This window comes from Melanerpes formicivorus, unplaced genomic scaffold (genome assembly GCF_026170545.1).
Source record: "Melanerpes formicivorus ecotype bairdi unplaced genomic scaffold, bMelFor1.0.p_v2 SCAF_17, whole genome shotgun sequence".
NCBI lineage: Eukaryota > Metazoa > Chordata > Aves > Piciformes > Picidae > Melanerpes > Melanerpes formicivorus.
The window spans coordinates 1,630,747-1,647,477 of NW_027142369.1; the positions used below are offsets into that span (position 1 = coordinate 1,630,747).

At 38.6% G+C, this 16,731-nt stretch overlaps 1 protein-coding gene across 41 annotated transcripts in view; it reads left to right on the forward strand.

Moving 5' to 3' along the window:
* NRXN3 (neurexin 3) overlaps positions 1–14,513 on the forward strand; it is a 1,031,515-nt gene extending 1,017,002 nt beyond the window's left edge. For 19 of the 41 annotated variants that reach the window (XM_068148665.1, XM_068148675.1, XM_068148676.1 and 16 more), the window contains one exon: positions 10,718–14,513. In XM_068148665.1, coding sequence (XP_068004766.1) covers positions 10,718–11,643 — 926 coding nt within the window. In that variant the 3' untranslated portion in view covers positions 11,644–14,513. The other 22 variants (XM_068148684.1, XM_068148702.1, XM_068148701.1 and 19 more) reach the window with 4 other exon arrangements.
* The last annotated feature ends 2,218 nt before the right edge of the window (positions 14,514–16,731 follow it).

Here is a 16,731-nt window from a genome sequence, read left to right on the forward strand (position 1 = left end):
TGCCTTACAGTCTGTTTGTATCAAAGAGAAGACACTCAGTTCTAATGTGCTCAAGGGGGCTATTTCACTACTCTGAAAATCCAGCTGCAAGTCATGACAAATACTGACTGAAATTCAAAGCTTAAATGCTTCTTTGTGGAACTTCCTGAGTACAATTAAACCAGAGGCTTAGAATCCTGGTAGAGAGTGAGGTCCAGGGACACTAGACTTTACCAAATAAAAATCTCTGCTGAGGTCTGCAAAGACCTTACTTCTGTCATTACTTTTTTCCCCTGTTCCTAGCCAGTCTTTTCTGGTCCACAAATGAATCCTCAAAATTCCCTGAGTACACCATTCCTGTGTACACCTGTGTTTTGCTTCCTGAAACCTGCATGTTCTGCCCTGAGATCACCCTGACCAGGTTTTCTTTTCTTTGGTTGGACCGCTTCCCTTCCTAACATGTTTTCCTAAGGGATGTAGATTATAGATCCAGTGCAGTCTTCCAGCAAAGGCATGGTACATTCCAGTGACAGCTGCACCATGCTGGTTGTCAGTGCAGCCTCATCACTTCTGAAGCAGGAGTTAAGAGTCTTCTCATATGACTCCTCTCAGAACCCAACACTTTTCAGTAGTGCATCTAAAACCAATAGGAACTATTAATTTTTTTGGGGTTTATGCTTATATAACATTCCCCAGAACCAATACTGATCTCTCAGTGGCTTTAAAGGTGTTACTGTTCCTCACGTTAACAAGCATCAAAACACCGTACCTCGTTATCATATTTATGACCATATTTACAGGATGGATAGCCCCATTCTTCTCAAAAGTTTAAGCTCAAAATAGGAACCCACTTCCACTGATTGGTGGCAGTGTGACCTTTATGATGGGTTATGGAACAATCATGCTGGAATTCCTGATGGAAAGCTAAAGTACATACAGGGTTTACAGCCTGCTTTTCCCATCTCCTGGAGGGATTCATTATTGTCAAAGTCAAATTTTAAATGTAATGTTTTCCCTCTCCTAAAATATCAGACAGAACAGGTTGTTTTGCTGGGGTCCTGAGTCCCTTCTTAGAACTCTGATGTCAGGATGATGATCTTCATACAAGAAAAACATGTGCATTATATGTGTCAACTAGGGAATTCAGAGGAAGCTGAGGATTGATTCCTCTGGGACACAGAGTATTTGGGAGTTTAAGTCAAGATTCAGACAGGGCTTTTTAGTAAGACCTTGAACTCTTAATTTGTAGCATGGGAGAAAGTAGTCTTAGTCTTAATGCTAGCAGTGGCAGATTTGCCTATGTAAAATCATATGGCCAGTTCTGCTAGCTGTTGGGCCCTCAGCGGTAATCATGGACAGCATGTCTGAGTAACTGCTTACTGCTTCAGCCATTTCCAGCTTTCAGCCTTTTCCAGCCTAGCAGAGTGTGTTTGTAAGAACCAGTTCTTCACCCTTCATTGCAGCTGATCAGCACTTGAAGGAATAAGCCTAGTCTGACTAGGCAAAAAAATAAATGTCCCTTATTTTGGGAATGAGTTTGAAAGTGAGGGCCAGAATAAGGACTGCAGTCTGTCGTTTTGAGAGTTTGATCCAAATACAAGGTCATTGTTAGGGTGAAAACTGCATCCTAGCATAGCTTCCAATTTCTCCTCACCCTTTTCCCCTTCTAATCTCCCCTAGAAATGCAGAAAACCTGCTGGAATGTGCTTTGCCCTTTCTGGAAAGGCATGGATGGTACCCTGCCCCCCACTCTTCCCACCCCCTTTCCTCCCACCTAACCCCTCCAAGTCCTTGCTTGCTGTTCTGTTTTTCTACTTTCCCTAAATGCAACTTACTTTAAGCATGCATTATTATTAACATCCTACAGTAAAATTAAGCTATTATATAACCCATTTGTCGATCTCAGCCAATTTCTTCTTTTTCTATGTCTATTTATGACGTACATCCAGACTGCACGTCCTTTTTTTTTCTTTCCCCCCCTTTCCATGTTTAATTTGAAAAGAAGTGATTTAAAAAAAAAAAAATAAAAAAGAAAGAAAGAAAGAAAAGAAAGAAAGATCTATTAAAAAAAAAAGCAACTCTGGAGGGTTTGGGGGAGGGGGGGTGGGGTTTCACCAACAATTGATAACAAATTTAGATGGGAGGGTGAGGGGAAGGGAATTCAATTTTCAACAACAACAAAAAAAGATAATCCAAATGATGGAAGTGTCCCTAGACTGCTTTGTCTGTTCCTTTCAATGTGTGCATCTGGTTCATTCATCTTTGAAAATGTGTGGAATAATTCTTTCTCTAAAAGAAATAAAATTTTAACCCCCCACAATTGTTCTTATCTCCCTTCTTCCTGGGAACAAAGTGCTCTTTTTCCATCTTTTGCTTTTTTTTTTAGTATATCTCTACACAGTTATATTTGGATGTGTTTCTTTTCGATGGTTGAATATCTATCTAGATTTGGTTTGTTCCAATCTAATAATGCAAAACAAACAATCGAAACAAAAGAGTTATGAATTGTTTTCTGCAATTTCCCCCTCTATTTCCCTCTTTAAATAAGGAACTACTTCACTGGAAGAATCCTACAGCTGTACTTTCGAGATTCTCCAGAGAATCTGAATGTAAAAGCAATCCAATTTGAGAGCGGGGATGGGGTATGCCAACACAGTCAATGCATTCAAAACAGTGATTTGATGTGCTCAAAAAATGGTTGCCACAATTTTGTGACAATACTGATGTCAATTTGATGGACTTCAGAAAAGATGATTCTTAGATAAAGGAAGCTGTGGGTAGCTACAGATGAAGTTGTTCTAATTTCAATGCATAAAACTAGTTTCCTTGTTTTTTTCATTTTACTCTCTGGTGGTTGTTGTTGCTGTTATTATTATTATTATTATTATTAATTATTATTATTATTACTATTATTAGTTTGTGTATTTTTACTGCTACTTTTAGTAGGGAAAAGATTTAACTGTTTTTATAATCTGAGAACCTTTAATGAAAATGTAATTATTAATACTATAATTATGAATTTTTTTGTAACTTGCATGTTGAAGAAGTTGCAGCTTAGGGTTTGTGAGATTGTCAATGTTAGAGTTCTGTTCTTTCTTTTTGTTGATGGGCATGAATATGCTCATTTGTTTTTGTATATTGCCCATCCCTTCCTTACAGCCAGAAGCTCTAATGCTGCTAGATCACTCCGTACCGCCCTTACATGGACATGGCAACTGACTTACACATTCACTCCCATCATCTTCATCTCCTGTGTAGTACACTCATAGATTCTCACACTCCCACTCCATCCACCCTAGGCATCTTTTCTTCCCATAAGTTTCCCTCCACCACCCCTTTCTTTAGCATTGTTAAAACTTTATGTGCAGCCATCCATTCCTTAAAACACACACACACAAAAATTATAGAGAAAAAAAAAAAAAAAAAGAGAAAAAGAAAGAAAATGTTTTAAAAAATATATATTAAATTGACCAAAAAAAAAGAAAAAAAAAAAAAAAGGCAAAAAAGCAACCAACTTTGCTTTTCAAAACTAAAATGGAAAGATGATATAGAGAGATACGCAAAACAAGCAAAAGTAAATTCCGTGATATGTACAGGATTTTTCAACAGTAATATGCTAAAGACTTTGCATAAGATAAAGAAGCAAAAAAAAACAAGGAAAAGGAAAAACAGAGACACACACAAAAAAAAACAAAGCAGAAAAGAAATAATTAAAAATAAAACCACATTCAAATTCGTTAAGGTGCAAGATTTTTTTCTTTTCATGTTCTGTGGTGTGGATGTATGTGTTGTTGCCTCCCTGTATCGCCCTTTGTTGTAAAACGATTATATTGGAAAAAAAAAAAAAAAGAAAAAGAAATAATAAACGTTTTGCTAAAAAAAAAAAAAAGATAAAAAATTAAGAAAAAAAAAGATTTTAAGAAACAACAATGAAAAAAAAAAAAGAAAAAAAAAAAAAAAAAGGCAAGTTACAAGAATGTGGCAATGCTACTTGTCCAAGAGCATTCTTACACAACTTTCTTTTGTAAATTTTTTCCTTTCATGCCAAAAAACATGCGGGCAATTTGTTGATGTAAGTTGACTGTTCTGAAATCAATGTGGTATGCTTTCTAAATATTTTTATGTATTTTTGATGACTTTTTTTGGTTGGTGGTGTTTTGGTTTTTTTGGTTGTTTTTTTTTTTTTTCTTTAAAGGAAATAATGTTTCTCCTTTTTTTTTTTAACCATTTTTTTTTCAGTTCTTAGAGGTTTTAACCTTTCTTTTGCTGATAAAAGTGAATGACTCGTTATGGTTTTGGTTTTTTTCTTTTTCTGCCCTTGTTGCTGTGGCATTTTTACTTTCTAGTGTATGGTTTTGTTTTAGGCAAAAATGTCTAAGTTTGTTTATTTTTGAATCAGTTTTTGTTTGCCTTTGTGTTATGTGCTCTTTGTATATTGTTGATTACTGTGCCTAGGAGGGGGTGAACGAGCCTGTGGTAGCTTGCTCCTATTTTTTCTTGGTCTGTATCTAGAGGTTTCTTTCCCCTTTCTCTGTCCCAGAACAAATCACCAGTAATGCTACTTTCTTGCATCCTAGCTAAATTGTATGTAGCCTGGTGGTGTAGCCCTCATGTCAAGTGACCATGAGAGTTTAGTATTTAGGTACCTCAGAGAGTCTTCTTACTGCAGCTCTTCGTCATTCCTACTTTATTCCCATACAAGTATTTTATTTCTATCAATTTTCTTCATTACTGATTATTTGCCTGATATCATCTGAATGATACTCTCAAGTGTACTCTTGCCAGGTAAACACGCCCAATGGATTATGAACAGTATCAGGCTTCCTAATGTCATCCAGAAATGGTACCTTTGAAAGACACTTTCCTGTTGAAAGTCAAATGCTGAACCTCTAAAATTTCCTTGCTTCAGAAGAGTTTTGGATTAAATGCTCTAAAAATCAGTAACTACCACTGACTGTTAGTTGCAATTAAATCAGACTGCAAAGGGTGGAAAATATCAAGAATATTCATCTACTAGGCTTTGTGTTAGCATCATCTTTCCTGTGAATCAGGGACTGTGTTCTGCATAATTTCCCCTTTTTATCCTCAGAGGATTCAAAGAAGAATTAACTAAAACACCATTAGACTGAGATTTATTAGCTCAGTCATTTAATAAGGAATTATTGTGTTGATACAGAGGGGGAAAAGGTAAGGAATAATTTTCTCTGGCAAGTCTGTAATCCTGGAAATGGACTCAAACTTTAGAGGAACAGCATAAGAATAAAATTAAAATAGTGAACTTGGGATGCAGAATTTGAAGTGCCTACAAAATGGATGAGTTGTGCAACCTTTATGGATGGCAATTTTAAAAGCTCTTCAGCCACAGCTGAAGAAGAGAGATGGTGAGGGTGTGTCCCTTATCATCAGAACAAGAAGGTGATTTTTTTCACATTTGTATGCCTTTTGTCCTGTATTGGTTTGATACCAGTGAAGTAGCTATGGCTCTAAAGATGAAAGCTGGCAGCTACTACAGTTTTTCAGGGTTTAGTTGGGTTTTTTTTTTGGTGCCCTCTGCATTCATGGCTCACCCACAACATCCTCACAGTTCACAAGGCTTCTCTTAAATTTTTAACACTCTGTCTTTTCCAGTGTCAGAGAACTCTTACTGGAGATCAGCCCTGGAGATATGAATTATATATCTATAAATACGCTTATAAAGCAAAAAGCAGGGCAGCTCCAAGGCTGAAGTAGACCTTTTATATCCCAAATGACCTTGGTAGTTTAAAGAAAAGCACAACTCCCTGAAAATAGTGTACGTGCTAGATTTAAAGCCCAACTTTTAAGGAATGTGTGCACACTGTGTTTCCTTTGTGGAATGAGAAGGCCAAGCAAGACATATGGTTCCCCATCTCACAAACCTCAGTTCTCTCAGTACTGCTTACATTTTACTGTCAATTATTTTTTTTTTGCAGCTGTACAATTCAAAGGCAAACTAATTTTGCATCTATATCACTGCACAAGAAAGCACTTTATCTATATCCTGTTTGTTTAATTCTTTGACATTTTATTGTCAACAGAAACATATTTAAAATCATATTTCTGTTGGGAAACAGCCATTTCCTGGAGAAAAAAAAACACAAAGCAGCTGAAAAATAAGTGTGGAAAATCCTTCTGAAATCTTTGGATTGATAAAGGAGTCCTGGACGTGCAGCATACCAGTGGACGCTGTTCAATGGTGCATAAAAGCCAACAGAAAAAAAAACAAAAGGAGGGGGGGTGGAGGGAGGGAAGGGGGAAAAAACCTGCAACTACTAGGAAACAGCCCCTGTCACCCATAAACAGAATCTGTCTCGCTTGTTTTGAAGCCACCGCATAGCAGTCTTGCCATGTTTTTAAGCATGGAATAATTTAGAAATGAAAACCATAAGTTTCAATCAAGGCACAGTGTTTATTTTGAGATTGAGAAAAGTGATAGACACTGTGAGAAAATTAAAAGTTCCTGTAACATTTCTCATCTTTAGCTTTTTCTAGAGATCCAAATATTTAAAGCATTTGCCTTCCACAGCAAACCTTTCAGGATCCAATACCCACATAAGATATTCTTGGCAGCTGAGGAGCACTTTGTCTTCTAAATCTTTCAGTGCTTACCTTTAAATCAACTTGGGGCCCTGAGCAAGAAGCACCACTTCTCCATCAAAGAACCACTGGCTCGAGGCAGCTTCCTGCTGCCTCAGCTGTCATTTTGTGAAAGATGGTTCCCCCTACACACACTCTGATCATCTGCCTGCCATCAGACTCCCCCTTGTGTCTCTTATGACTTGAAATGTAGTACCAGTAACAAGAGATGTTGCAGGTATGATATGAAAGTTTGCACTTTTCTCCCCTCATAGATATTGGTGATCGCGTTTCTTACACTATCCTGGGAGCTTTTCAGAATTTACATTCCCTGTTATACTTAAATAACACATTTCTTGTGGACTGAGTGGCATTTTTATCATGCCATTTTAAAGGATTTCTTAACTCCTCTATAAATCACATACCTCCAAGAACTGTTCATTGTGCCTCCATCCTATTAGACCTACAACTCCTAGCCTGCTGTGGGTTTCACGTAGATTCCTAGCATTCCTATAAACCAGAAGCTAAATGTGATACTTAGAGTGCTTTTGAGTTACCTTCTCCCATATGGCTTTTTTTTTTTCCAGTCTCACAGTTTCTTCCATTACAGACAAAAAACCAACCCAAACCGAACCAAAACATTAGAGTCATTGCTGCCCTTACAAGCATCTCCCCCATACTCCCCCCAGAGTATATTGTCTTAAGTAAATGTAACAAATTAACTTCGTGATGGAGAAGTGATTCCTCATAAAGAACCTTTAAACAGTCTTGTTATTTCACTAGCCTACAGGTACACATAGTATGAATCATTGGACAATTTAGAAGAAAACTAAAGACGAGACCAAATAATTGTACAAGAAATTAAAATTAGTCCACTCTTCCTGGAATTGAAGTTATTTCTCTTCTCATATATATACACTGTCAGATTAAAACTGCATAGAATTCATTCCTGATTCTGTCCTATTGTCTTTCACCCAACAGAATTGCTGGAATCAAAATGCTGTGATCTGCTCTTCATCAGCTATGTGAAACCCCACTTACCATAATAACACTGCCAACTTTTCTTAGTATTTCAGGAAGACCATACAGGTCTTACAGTTGCTGTGGTTTTGATCAAGTCTTCAACACCAACAAAAAATGTAAAACCCTGACCTAGATTTAAAGGCAAAATCTATATCATATTAAGATATAAGAAGTTTCTGGTTCATTCAAGAAAATTAACTGTTCATAGGACCAAAAGAATTTCTCTTTAGAAAGAATTTCTCTTTAGAAGTAAACTGCCTAAAATATTACCCTCTGGGGTGGCAGATCAAATGTATGCTGAGGCTGTGTGCCAGTATAGTAGATGTTGAGAACAAAGCCATTTCAAAGCTCTAGGTGAGCAATGAAAAGTTAACAAACTGGGTTTTTTTTCCCCCAGTTTAGGTCACAGGTGGTGAATGAAAATCATAGATTAATACTACATCTTCACAGCAAAGCAGTGATCTTAAGAAATCATTTAGAGGAACAGTACCTACCCCTGACTTTCTGGAATTTAAGTTCTTCGCTCATGCAATTTGATATTATGTGCACTTAAATGCTATTATTCATTTTTTACCAGACTCACAGATTGCCCAGGGAGGTGGTGTAGGCCCCATCCCTGGAGGTTTCTAAGGCCAGTCTGGATGTGGTTCTGAGCAACCCGATCTAGTGTGAGGGGTCCCCGCCCATGGCAGTGGGGTTGGAACATCCTTGAGGTCCCTCCCAACCCTAACAACTCTATGATTCTATGATCTTTCCCTCTGAAGCATATTCCAAATGTATGCTGAGACCACCTGTTTGCATAGATTATAAAGGCCCTGTTCTAGGCATGGGTAGGGCTTCTGGACATGTATAAATCATATCACATGCTCTAGTTTCTACATCACACAGGAAAGGCTCAAATGCGTGAGCACAAGATGTCACATAGTTGTTTGGCAGACTACACCTTTCTGCTTTTTACTTTGGGCTTTTTTTTGTTGTTTGGGTGGTTTTTTTGATAATACATGTAATTTGAAGAGATTGGCATTATTTTGCACGTGATACTTACTTCTTCATCTTCTCTCCAGTAACAGAAGTGGTACAACTGTGCTGAAGAAGCTAAAAAACTAAACAAGCTCAAATTGGCCCTTTGCATCATAGCTTAAAACTAACTTGGTGTGCAAGTATGCAAAGTACCACATTTCTTATTTTGGCCTAAATTCCACCCTGGTACCTCTGAGATACGTTTGATGTTTTCACTTGTTTAAATTGTGTCACAACTTCATTTCTCATTAAGGATAAGAATAAGCCTCATTGCTAGTTCGGCTATCCAAATTTAATCAACATGTTAAGTATATTACTGTCTTCAATATGTAATTTGTTCAAATATATTGCTCTCCAAATATATTTGGAAGGGATTATGATTTTAGACTATAATCTGTATAGAACTCCCATAGGCATTACTGGTAGTATTCAGTGGGAAACAATTGCATGTAATATATATAGTGTAGATAAGAGAGAGGAAAATTTTGACCCTGATGCCGTTCAGAATGGTGGCAATGCCAAACTGTTGATTAGCTATTACTCGTCCATAAGTAATGCCAGAATTATTTATTTAGAAGTCAAAACTCCTTTGGCATATCTTTCCTTAAGCAGTGGTGAGTATAAATCAAAATTTGGAATGCATTAGAATTGTTACTTCATATTGAGGTCCACTGCTTCCGACGTATCTAGCTGACTACTCATGATTTCAGCTGAGCTCTTCAGCTTAAATTTAAAGCAGCTAGCTTAAGAGGCCAGCTGAAGGAAAATTACCCAGGGGAGAATTTATGCACAAACTTTCTACAGCAATATGGCTCACCCTAAAAAAAGTGCTGGCAACCTGTATGTCAGTAGAAGACTATGTAATCTGACCCAAATTAATTAAATAAAGTAATTATTCCTCCCCATCAAAATGATCAATTACCCATAGGCTCAGAAGTAGAATATATAGACAAAAATATTCTATATTCTGAACACAGCAATATTGCTGCTCAGAAATAAAATGAGACACTGATTTTCTTGTTTGGGGCTTATACTGTGGTAAGATACCAATGTTATAGCTATAGCTTTGTTATTCTACTTCAAGAGTAGAATATAAATCCACTGATTTTCAATCCTCTGTAGACAGGTAGCCATCTTGTTAGAAAAAAGCACTCATCACAGTTATCTGTGTATCAAGGAGTAACGGTAGGTGTGAAGAGGCAGCTTCAGCAGTATGCTGCTGGGCTCAAGTGATAATTGGGGTCATCAGAGTCCTTATTCACTTATATAATAAATCACAATAAAGTCTATCTTAATTTTTACTCAAATTGTAGCAAAAGAATATCAAGAAGAACTGAAGATGAAGATAGTATGGCATTAGTAGCCCAAAAGAGTCAAGGAAAGGGAAATTCCTAGTGTTCTACAGAATGGTAAAGAAATATTAAAAAGAGATCAACAAACATTGAGTAGAGCTCTGTACCTTCATGGACCCCAGTAAGTACTTGGTTCTTATTCCATCCCTAATTTTCATGAACTCTCCCACACTTTAAAAACCAGGAAACATCCAAGGAGAAATAAATGAGTGGGAAAGGCCTTATAAACTGCTATGGAAGGTGAGCAGACTTCGCTGGCAGAGAAGAAATGCAAATGTTATTTGAAATGAATGTTATTTTAAATGAATCAGAGGAGGTAAAAATGGCAAGATCAGTGGTGAGATCCATTGTTCTATGGAATGTTGCTTTATGGAAGTTTATTACGCAATCTTATAACCAAATGCTTAAGAAAAACCACTACCAAACCCAGATGTCCACAGAGTCACTTGAGAGTATCTTCCAAAATCAAAAACTTCAGGTCCCAAACAATTCAGAGTATTTCACTGTATCTACCTAGCATAAGCTATAAGAGGAAGGAAATGGACCATGATATTTACCAGTATCAAAGCAGGGTGGGAGGGAAGAATGAAAGGCACCCCACAGGAAGTAGTGTAGTTAGGGTGATAAACTTGATCCCTGCCACTTTTTTCATAATGCCCAAATCCTCTCTTGCCCTTAAGGGAATTGAAAATGGTGAATTGTGTCATTACATTGTACTAATCTTGTTTTTTTTCTCTTTTCCATCCCAGGAGGTGAATTAGTTATCCCTCTACTTGTAGAAGACCCTTTAGATATCCCTCCTATTGCTACTCGTGCACCTTTCATTACACTTCCCCCTACCTTTCGCCCCCTCCTCACCATTATTGAGACCACCAAAGATTCCCTGTCCATGACCTCTGAGGCGGGGTTACCTTGCTTGTCGGACCAAGGCAGCGATGGTTGTGATGATGATGGCTTGGTGATATCTGGGTATGGCTCAGGGGAAACATTTGACTCTAACCTGCCCCCTACTGATGATGAAGATTTTTACACCACCTTCTCCTTGGTAACAGATAAGAGTCTTTCCACTTCAATCTTCGAAGGTGGCTACAAAGCACACGCACCCAAGTGGGAATCCAAGGACTTTAGACCTAACAAAGTCTCCGAAACTGGTAGGACTACTACCACGTCTTTGTCCCCTGAGCTGATCCGCTCCACAGCTTCGTCCTCGACTGGGATGGTGCCCAAATTGCCAGCCGGCAAAATGAATAACCGTGAGCTCAAACCCCAGCCTGACATAGTCTTGCTTCCGTTGCCCACTGCCTATGAGCTAGACAGCACAAAGCTGAAGAGCCCGCTAATCACTTCCCCCATGTTCCGTAATGTGCCCACAGCAAACCCCACGGAGCCGGGAATCAGACGGGTTCCGGGGGCCTCAGAGGTGGTCCGTGAGTCGAGCAGCACAACGGGGATGGTCGTCGGCATTGTGGCGGCTGCTGCCCTCTGCATCCTCATCCTCCTGTATGCCATGTACAAGTACAGGAACAGGGACGAGGGGTCCTATCAGGTGGACGAGACGCGGAACTACATCAGCAACTCAGCCCAGAGCAACGGCACGCTCGTGAAGGAGAAACAGCAGAGCTCAAAGAGCGGCCATAAGAAACAGAAAAACAAGGACAAAGAGTATTATGTGTAAAAAAACAAAACAAAAAAAAAGAATACTTATTTATATATAAATATATAAATACTTAATGAGATTTAACTGAAATATCAGAACCATTGCAGCGAACGAGATTGGGAGATATCATTTGTGGGAAAAAGTATTGGGAAAAAAAGAGTAAATCTCAGCAGTGACTGTTAATGTCTCAGTCATCGCTTGGAGTCAGCAAACTCTGCCCTAATGTATTATAAAGCACACTTAGCGTTCTGGAGATGGTGCGCACAGCTCTGCCCTGTTAGTGAACTTTGGACGTCTCCAAATCTCCTCCTCCGCTGAACTTTCTGCAAAGGTAGAAGACTTCATGGCTTACTTGTTTCATATCTCCAAGTGAGTCTTTAACAATGTTCGTGATCCCTGACTGTATCAATAATTTTTCAGTTTACTTATTTAAAAAAAAAAAAAAAAAAAAAGGTTAAAAAAAAAAAAAAAAAAGGAAGGAAGGAAAAAGAAAATGTGAGAAAATGTGCAAATACTGAACAAACTGATCTGGCCATGTCCAGCATACATATAATTTTTTGAGATTGGAGGAGGGGAATAAATTATTTTGGAGATTGTTGGGTTTTTTTGTTCGATTTTGTTTCGTTTCTTGGGTTTTTCGTTTGTTCGTTCATTTTGCTCTTTGTCTTTGATTTGTGTTACTTTTGGATGTGGGAGGGAAGGGTGGAGAGAAACGGTGTGGGGGTGAACCAGGACGTGAGTTGAGAAGAAATCTCAGAAAAAAAGTCCATAATAAATAAAGAGAGACTATTGCCATATATGAACTGAAAAGCTACCCATAGTGTTTTCTCTGCATACCTGGTTGTGTTGTCTCTAGAATCCGTTGTCTTGCAGTAAGTTGTTTGCTAACCACACAGTGAAAATGTCTGATGGGTGGTGCTGAGTAAAATTATCATGGAAAGCTGGTTCCCTTGGATCTGGCTCCGGTATTTGAAACTGAACTGAAGAAAAGATGGATTTGGGTCTGTTCTGATCAGTCATTGGCTTTATTTGAGAATATCCGTTAGTATGCATTAGCACAGCCAAGCTATAGTTAAAGGGATTTGAAGATACAAAAGACAATGCTTGAAAAATGGTGAACAATTCTGGCTGAATATCCCATGCAAAAATAAAGGAGCCTTCCTCTGGGTTCTGGTTCTGTGACTGATTGCAATGCATGCAAGAAAATAACTATAAACCAGTTTAATAAAGAGATCAGAAAGACACCACTGGAGTTCAACTTGTGACAAGACCCATACATGTCCGAAAAGCTAAACGCTTGTAAAAGAATGCAAAACACGTAGATTTTTTGACATGAAACTTTTTCATATGTAATACTTTAATTTTGTAGCTTGACATTTCAGATCATCTCTGTCTTTCCATTTGCCCTATTCTCCCTTTCCCTTCTCTTTTATATGAAAGAAAATAAATAAAGCTGCTGTGACACACAAAAAAAAAATAATAATACTAAAGAAAAAAAGGAATTTAATAATATTATATATATATATATACACACAGATATATTTATCATGGTATGTTTGACGGGACGACTGGAACAGAAGTTCTGTTGCGCTCTTAATGTGGAATGAGAATGTTCTCGAAGAACAAAGTCAAACAAAACAGGCAACAAAAGCAAACCTTAAAATGTGAAGAGAGTGTGTGTTTTAGCTCTGTCACAGTTACTTGTGTAAAAAAAAAAACAAACAAACAACAAACCAACAAAGAATTCTGAAATTTTGTTTACATATTTTACTACTATTTTTTTTGCTAGTATGATTTCTATATGGAAACTCTGATGGTGTATATATACTGTTTTATGGTTAAATTGGGAATATCTTTTGCTTTCCTTTAACTCGATTTGGTTGTTTTGGTTTCTACACTTTTTTTCTTTTCCCGGTTATTGTGAAAAGGATTATCTTACTGTACAGAACAATAGCCAGGTGGTGCGATGGTCATGCCTATCATGTGCAAAAAAATGAAAATGAAAAAAAAAAATAAATAAAAGGCAATTGAGAGAGAAAGAGAGACAGAGAGGAAAACAATAAAGATGGATTGAGAACTCTGGAATATCAGACATGTACACTTTTTCTGTATACGGATGAAACCCAAGCAGCTGTTTAGGTTTAGAGATCTACTCTTGCTGGTGTTTATAAGTCGCATGAATATTTGACTCTGAAGACGTGTCATCAGATACACACACGCACATGGGAACATCCATAAAAAAAAACAACAAAACAAAGCAAAGCAAAACAAAACCAACCAACAAGCAACCACTCAGCCTTCTCAAGCATTTAGAGAAGGCGCTTTCACGTTAACGAATCTTTTCAGTGCGTGTATGTGTGCGTGCGGTGCGTGTGCGCGAGGTTGAGCTTGGTTTTTTTTTTCCTTTCCTTTTTTATTTTTTATACTAAAAAGAATTTAAAATACAAAAAAAGACAGGTTTTCAAAAGGTATGAAAGCACGATTTTAGATGACTTAACTGGCCGAAACTATATCAAGTTGATTATATCTTGATGTCTGTAAAAGATTGCTGTTCTTGGAGTCTTGGAGTCTTGTGAAATGATTTCCTGCTTTCTTTCTTCCTTTCCTTTTTTGCTTTCCTTTTTTAAGTTAAGGGAAAAAGATTTAAGCTTTCCTTTTCTTTGTGTAAGTTTCTATTGGACAGTTTCTGGGAACATGTGCATTTCTGTATGTGGGCTTCTACCATATCCCTGTTGCTTTATGGACAACTTTAAGACTTTTTGAGTTATTGTGATGTTGTTGCTTTTTCCCCTTTCTTTTCTTCTTTCTTTTTGATTATTTTTCTTTTCTTATTTGCATTTGGTTTAAAGATATGCTTAGCAATAAAATGTTCTTCCCAAAGCCCTGGATGTTGCTGTTTTGTTTGTTTGTTTGTTTGTTTTTTATTTTATTTCTGAAACACTTTAGGGGAATTCCAGGCCTTTAGAGGTGAAAAGTACCCCACATCCTATGGAGCATCTAGCCATCAGATTACAGAATCATGATCATGTTTGCATTCTTTCATTAGTCAAACTAATTTTAATTCTTACCTTTTCAGGGCCATCATTCACACCACTCCCAATCCCCTATACTCCACTATGACCTCAGTGGAGTAGAGTAGTTCTCTGGAATATGGCTTTCAATGACCTCTGATGAAAGCATACCTAGGTCGTTGACTTAGTGTGCCCTTTCTAATGTGATGCTTGGTTTCAGCCTCCCTCTGAAGTGTGCAGCTCTTTCCATGACATTTATGGGATTCTGGATTCCTCTCCTGTGTCCAGAAGTCTAGGTGTCATGTGCTGCAGCAGCTAAATCATTTTGGAGATTTGGCTAGCCAGTTTAATACAGAAAAGTCTTCACATCATTTTGTACGAGGGTCTGACTTAAGCCCTCTGAATTTATCTGTGCTTTCCATGCACTACCTAAAGAACAAAGTTTACTTACTTTGGATGTTATGGTCAGATTTAGGTATCTAAAGTGCATGGGCTGAATGTTCACTTCCTTCCAGGTAGGCTCTGAGGCTCCTAAAACACTGATCACAGCTGCTGCTTGCCCCTTGTTTTCCCACTGGACATTATAGTCTGTTATGATTCTGGCCATCACACAAGATTGACAATATCCTGTCTCTAGTTTATTGTTGATTTCTTTTTTCAAATTCCTAACCTGCCTGCAAGTTTTGACTTTTTAGAGGCATCTGGAGGTCAGCCAAACAAACAATTCACAGCCCTTTCATTTTTCAACCAAGGATGACCTTTTTTTGTTGTTGGTTTGTTGGTTTTGTTGTTGTTACTTGTTTGTTTTGAGAAGCTTTTTCCCCAGGTTTCATTTACAGCCAAGTTAGTTAGGCTCAGGACAAAGTGAATGTTCTCCTGTTCCCTGTGATGGTCTACATTGTTTATGCTCACATGTTTGCATGGGTAAGAATATGTATGTGTATGTACATGTGAGGGGTTTTTTAATTTTACCGCTCTTAGTTCTTCTGTGAATCATATTCTAGCAACATACAGATCCTCACAAGTATCAGAACCACACGTTCTGGTCTAAACATCACTCTCATTTCTCTCCCCAAATATGAAATTCCTGGGTGAGGGCTGATACCTGATATTCCCAATACTGGAGTGGCCAGGTAGAAGAACTAGGTCTGAACTTAATTGCCTCTTCCAATATTGCAGAAAATTTCTTTATCACCAACCAGTTGGTGTTCTGAGAAAAGTTGTTTGCTTTTAAGGATGGGTTAGGAGGAGGGGTTGGCTTTTTTTAGTTGGTGGGTTTTGTTTTGTTTTTTCTCAATGCTTTTCTGAAAACCTGTTATCCTGTTATTCAGAATAGAATAGAATAAACCAAACCAGGTTGGAAGAAACCTTCAAGATCATGGCGTCCAACCCATCAACCAATCCAACCCACCTAATCAACTAACCCATGGCACCAAGCACCCCATCAAGTCTCCTCCTGAACACCTCAAATGACGGCAACTCCACCACCTCCTTGGGCAGCACATTCCAATGGGCAGTCACTCTCTCTGTGTAGAACTTCTTCCTAACATCCAACCTGAACCTCCCCTGGTGCAGCCTGAGACTGTGTCCTCTTGTTCTGGTACTGGCTGCCAGGCAGAAGAGACCATCATCCACCTGTCTACAACCTCCTTTCAGGCAGTTGTAGAGAGTGATAAGGTCACCCCTGAGTCTCTTCTCCAGGCTGAGCAATCCCAGCTCCCTCAGTCTTTCCTCATAGGGCTTGTGTTCCAAACCCCTCACTAACTTCGTTGCCCTCCTCTGGACTCGTTCCAGCAAGTCAACATCCTTCCTAAACTGAGGGGCCCAGAACTGGACACAGTACTCGAGGTGTGGCCTAACCAGTGCAGTGTACAGGGGCAGAATGACCTCCCTGCTCCTGCTGGCCACACTGTTCCTGATGCAGGCCAGGATGCCATCGGCCATCTTGGCTGCCTGGGCACAGTGCAGGCTCATGTTCAGCCTACCATCGACCAATACCCCCAGGTCCCTCTCCACCTGGCTGCTCTCCAGCCACTCTGACCCCAGCCTGTGGCTCTGCATGGGGTTGTTGTGGCCAATGTGCAGAACCCGGCAC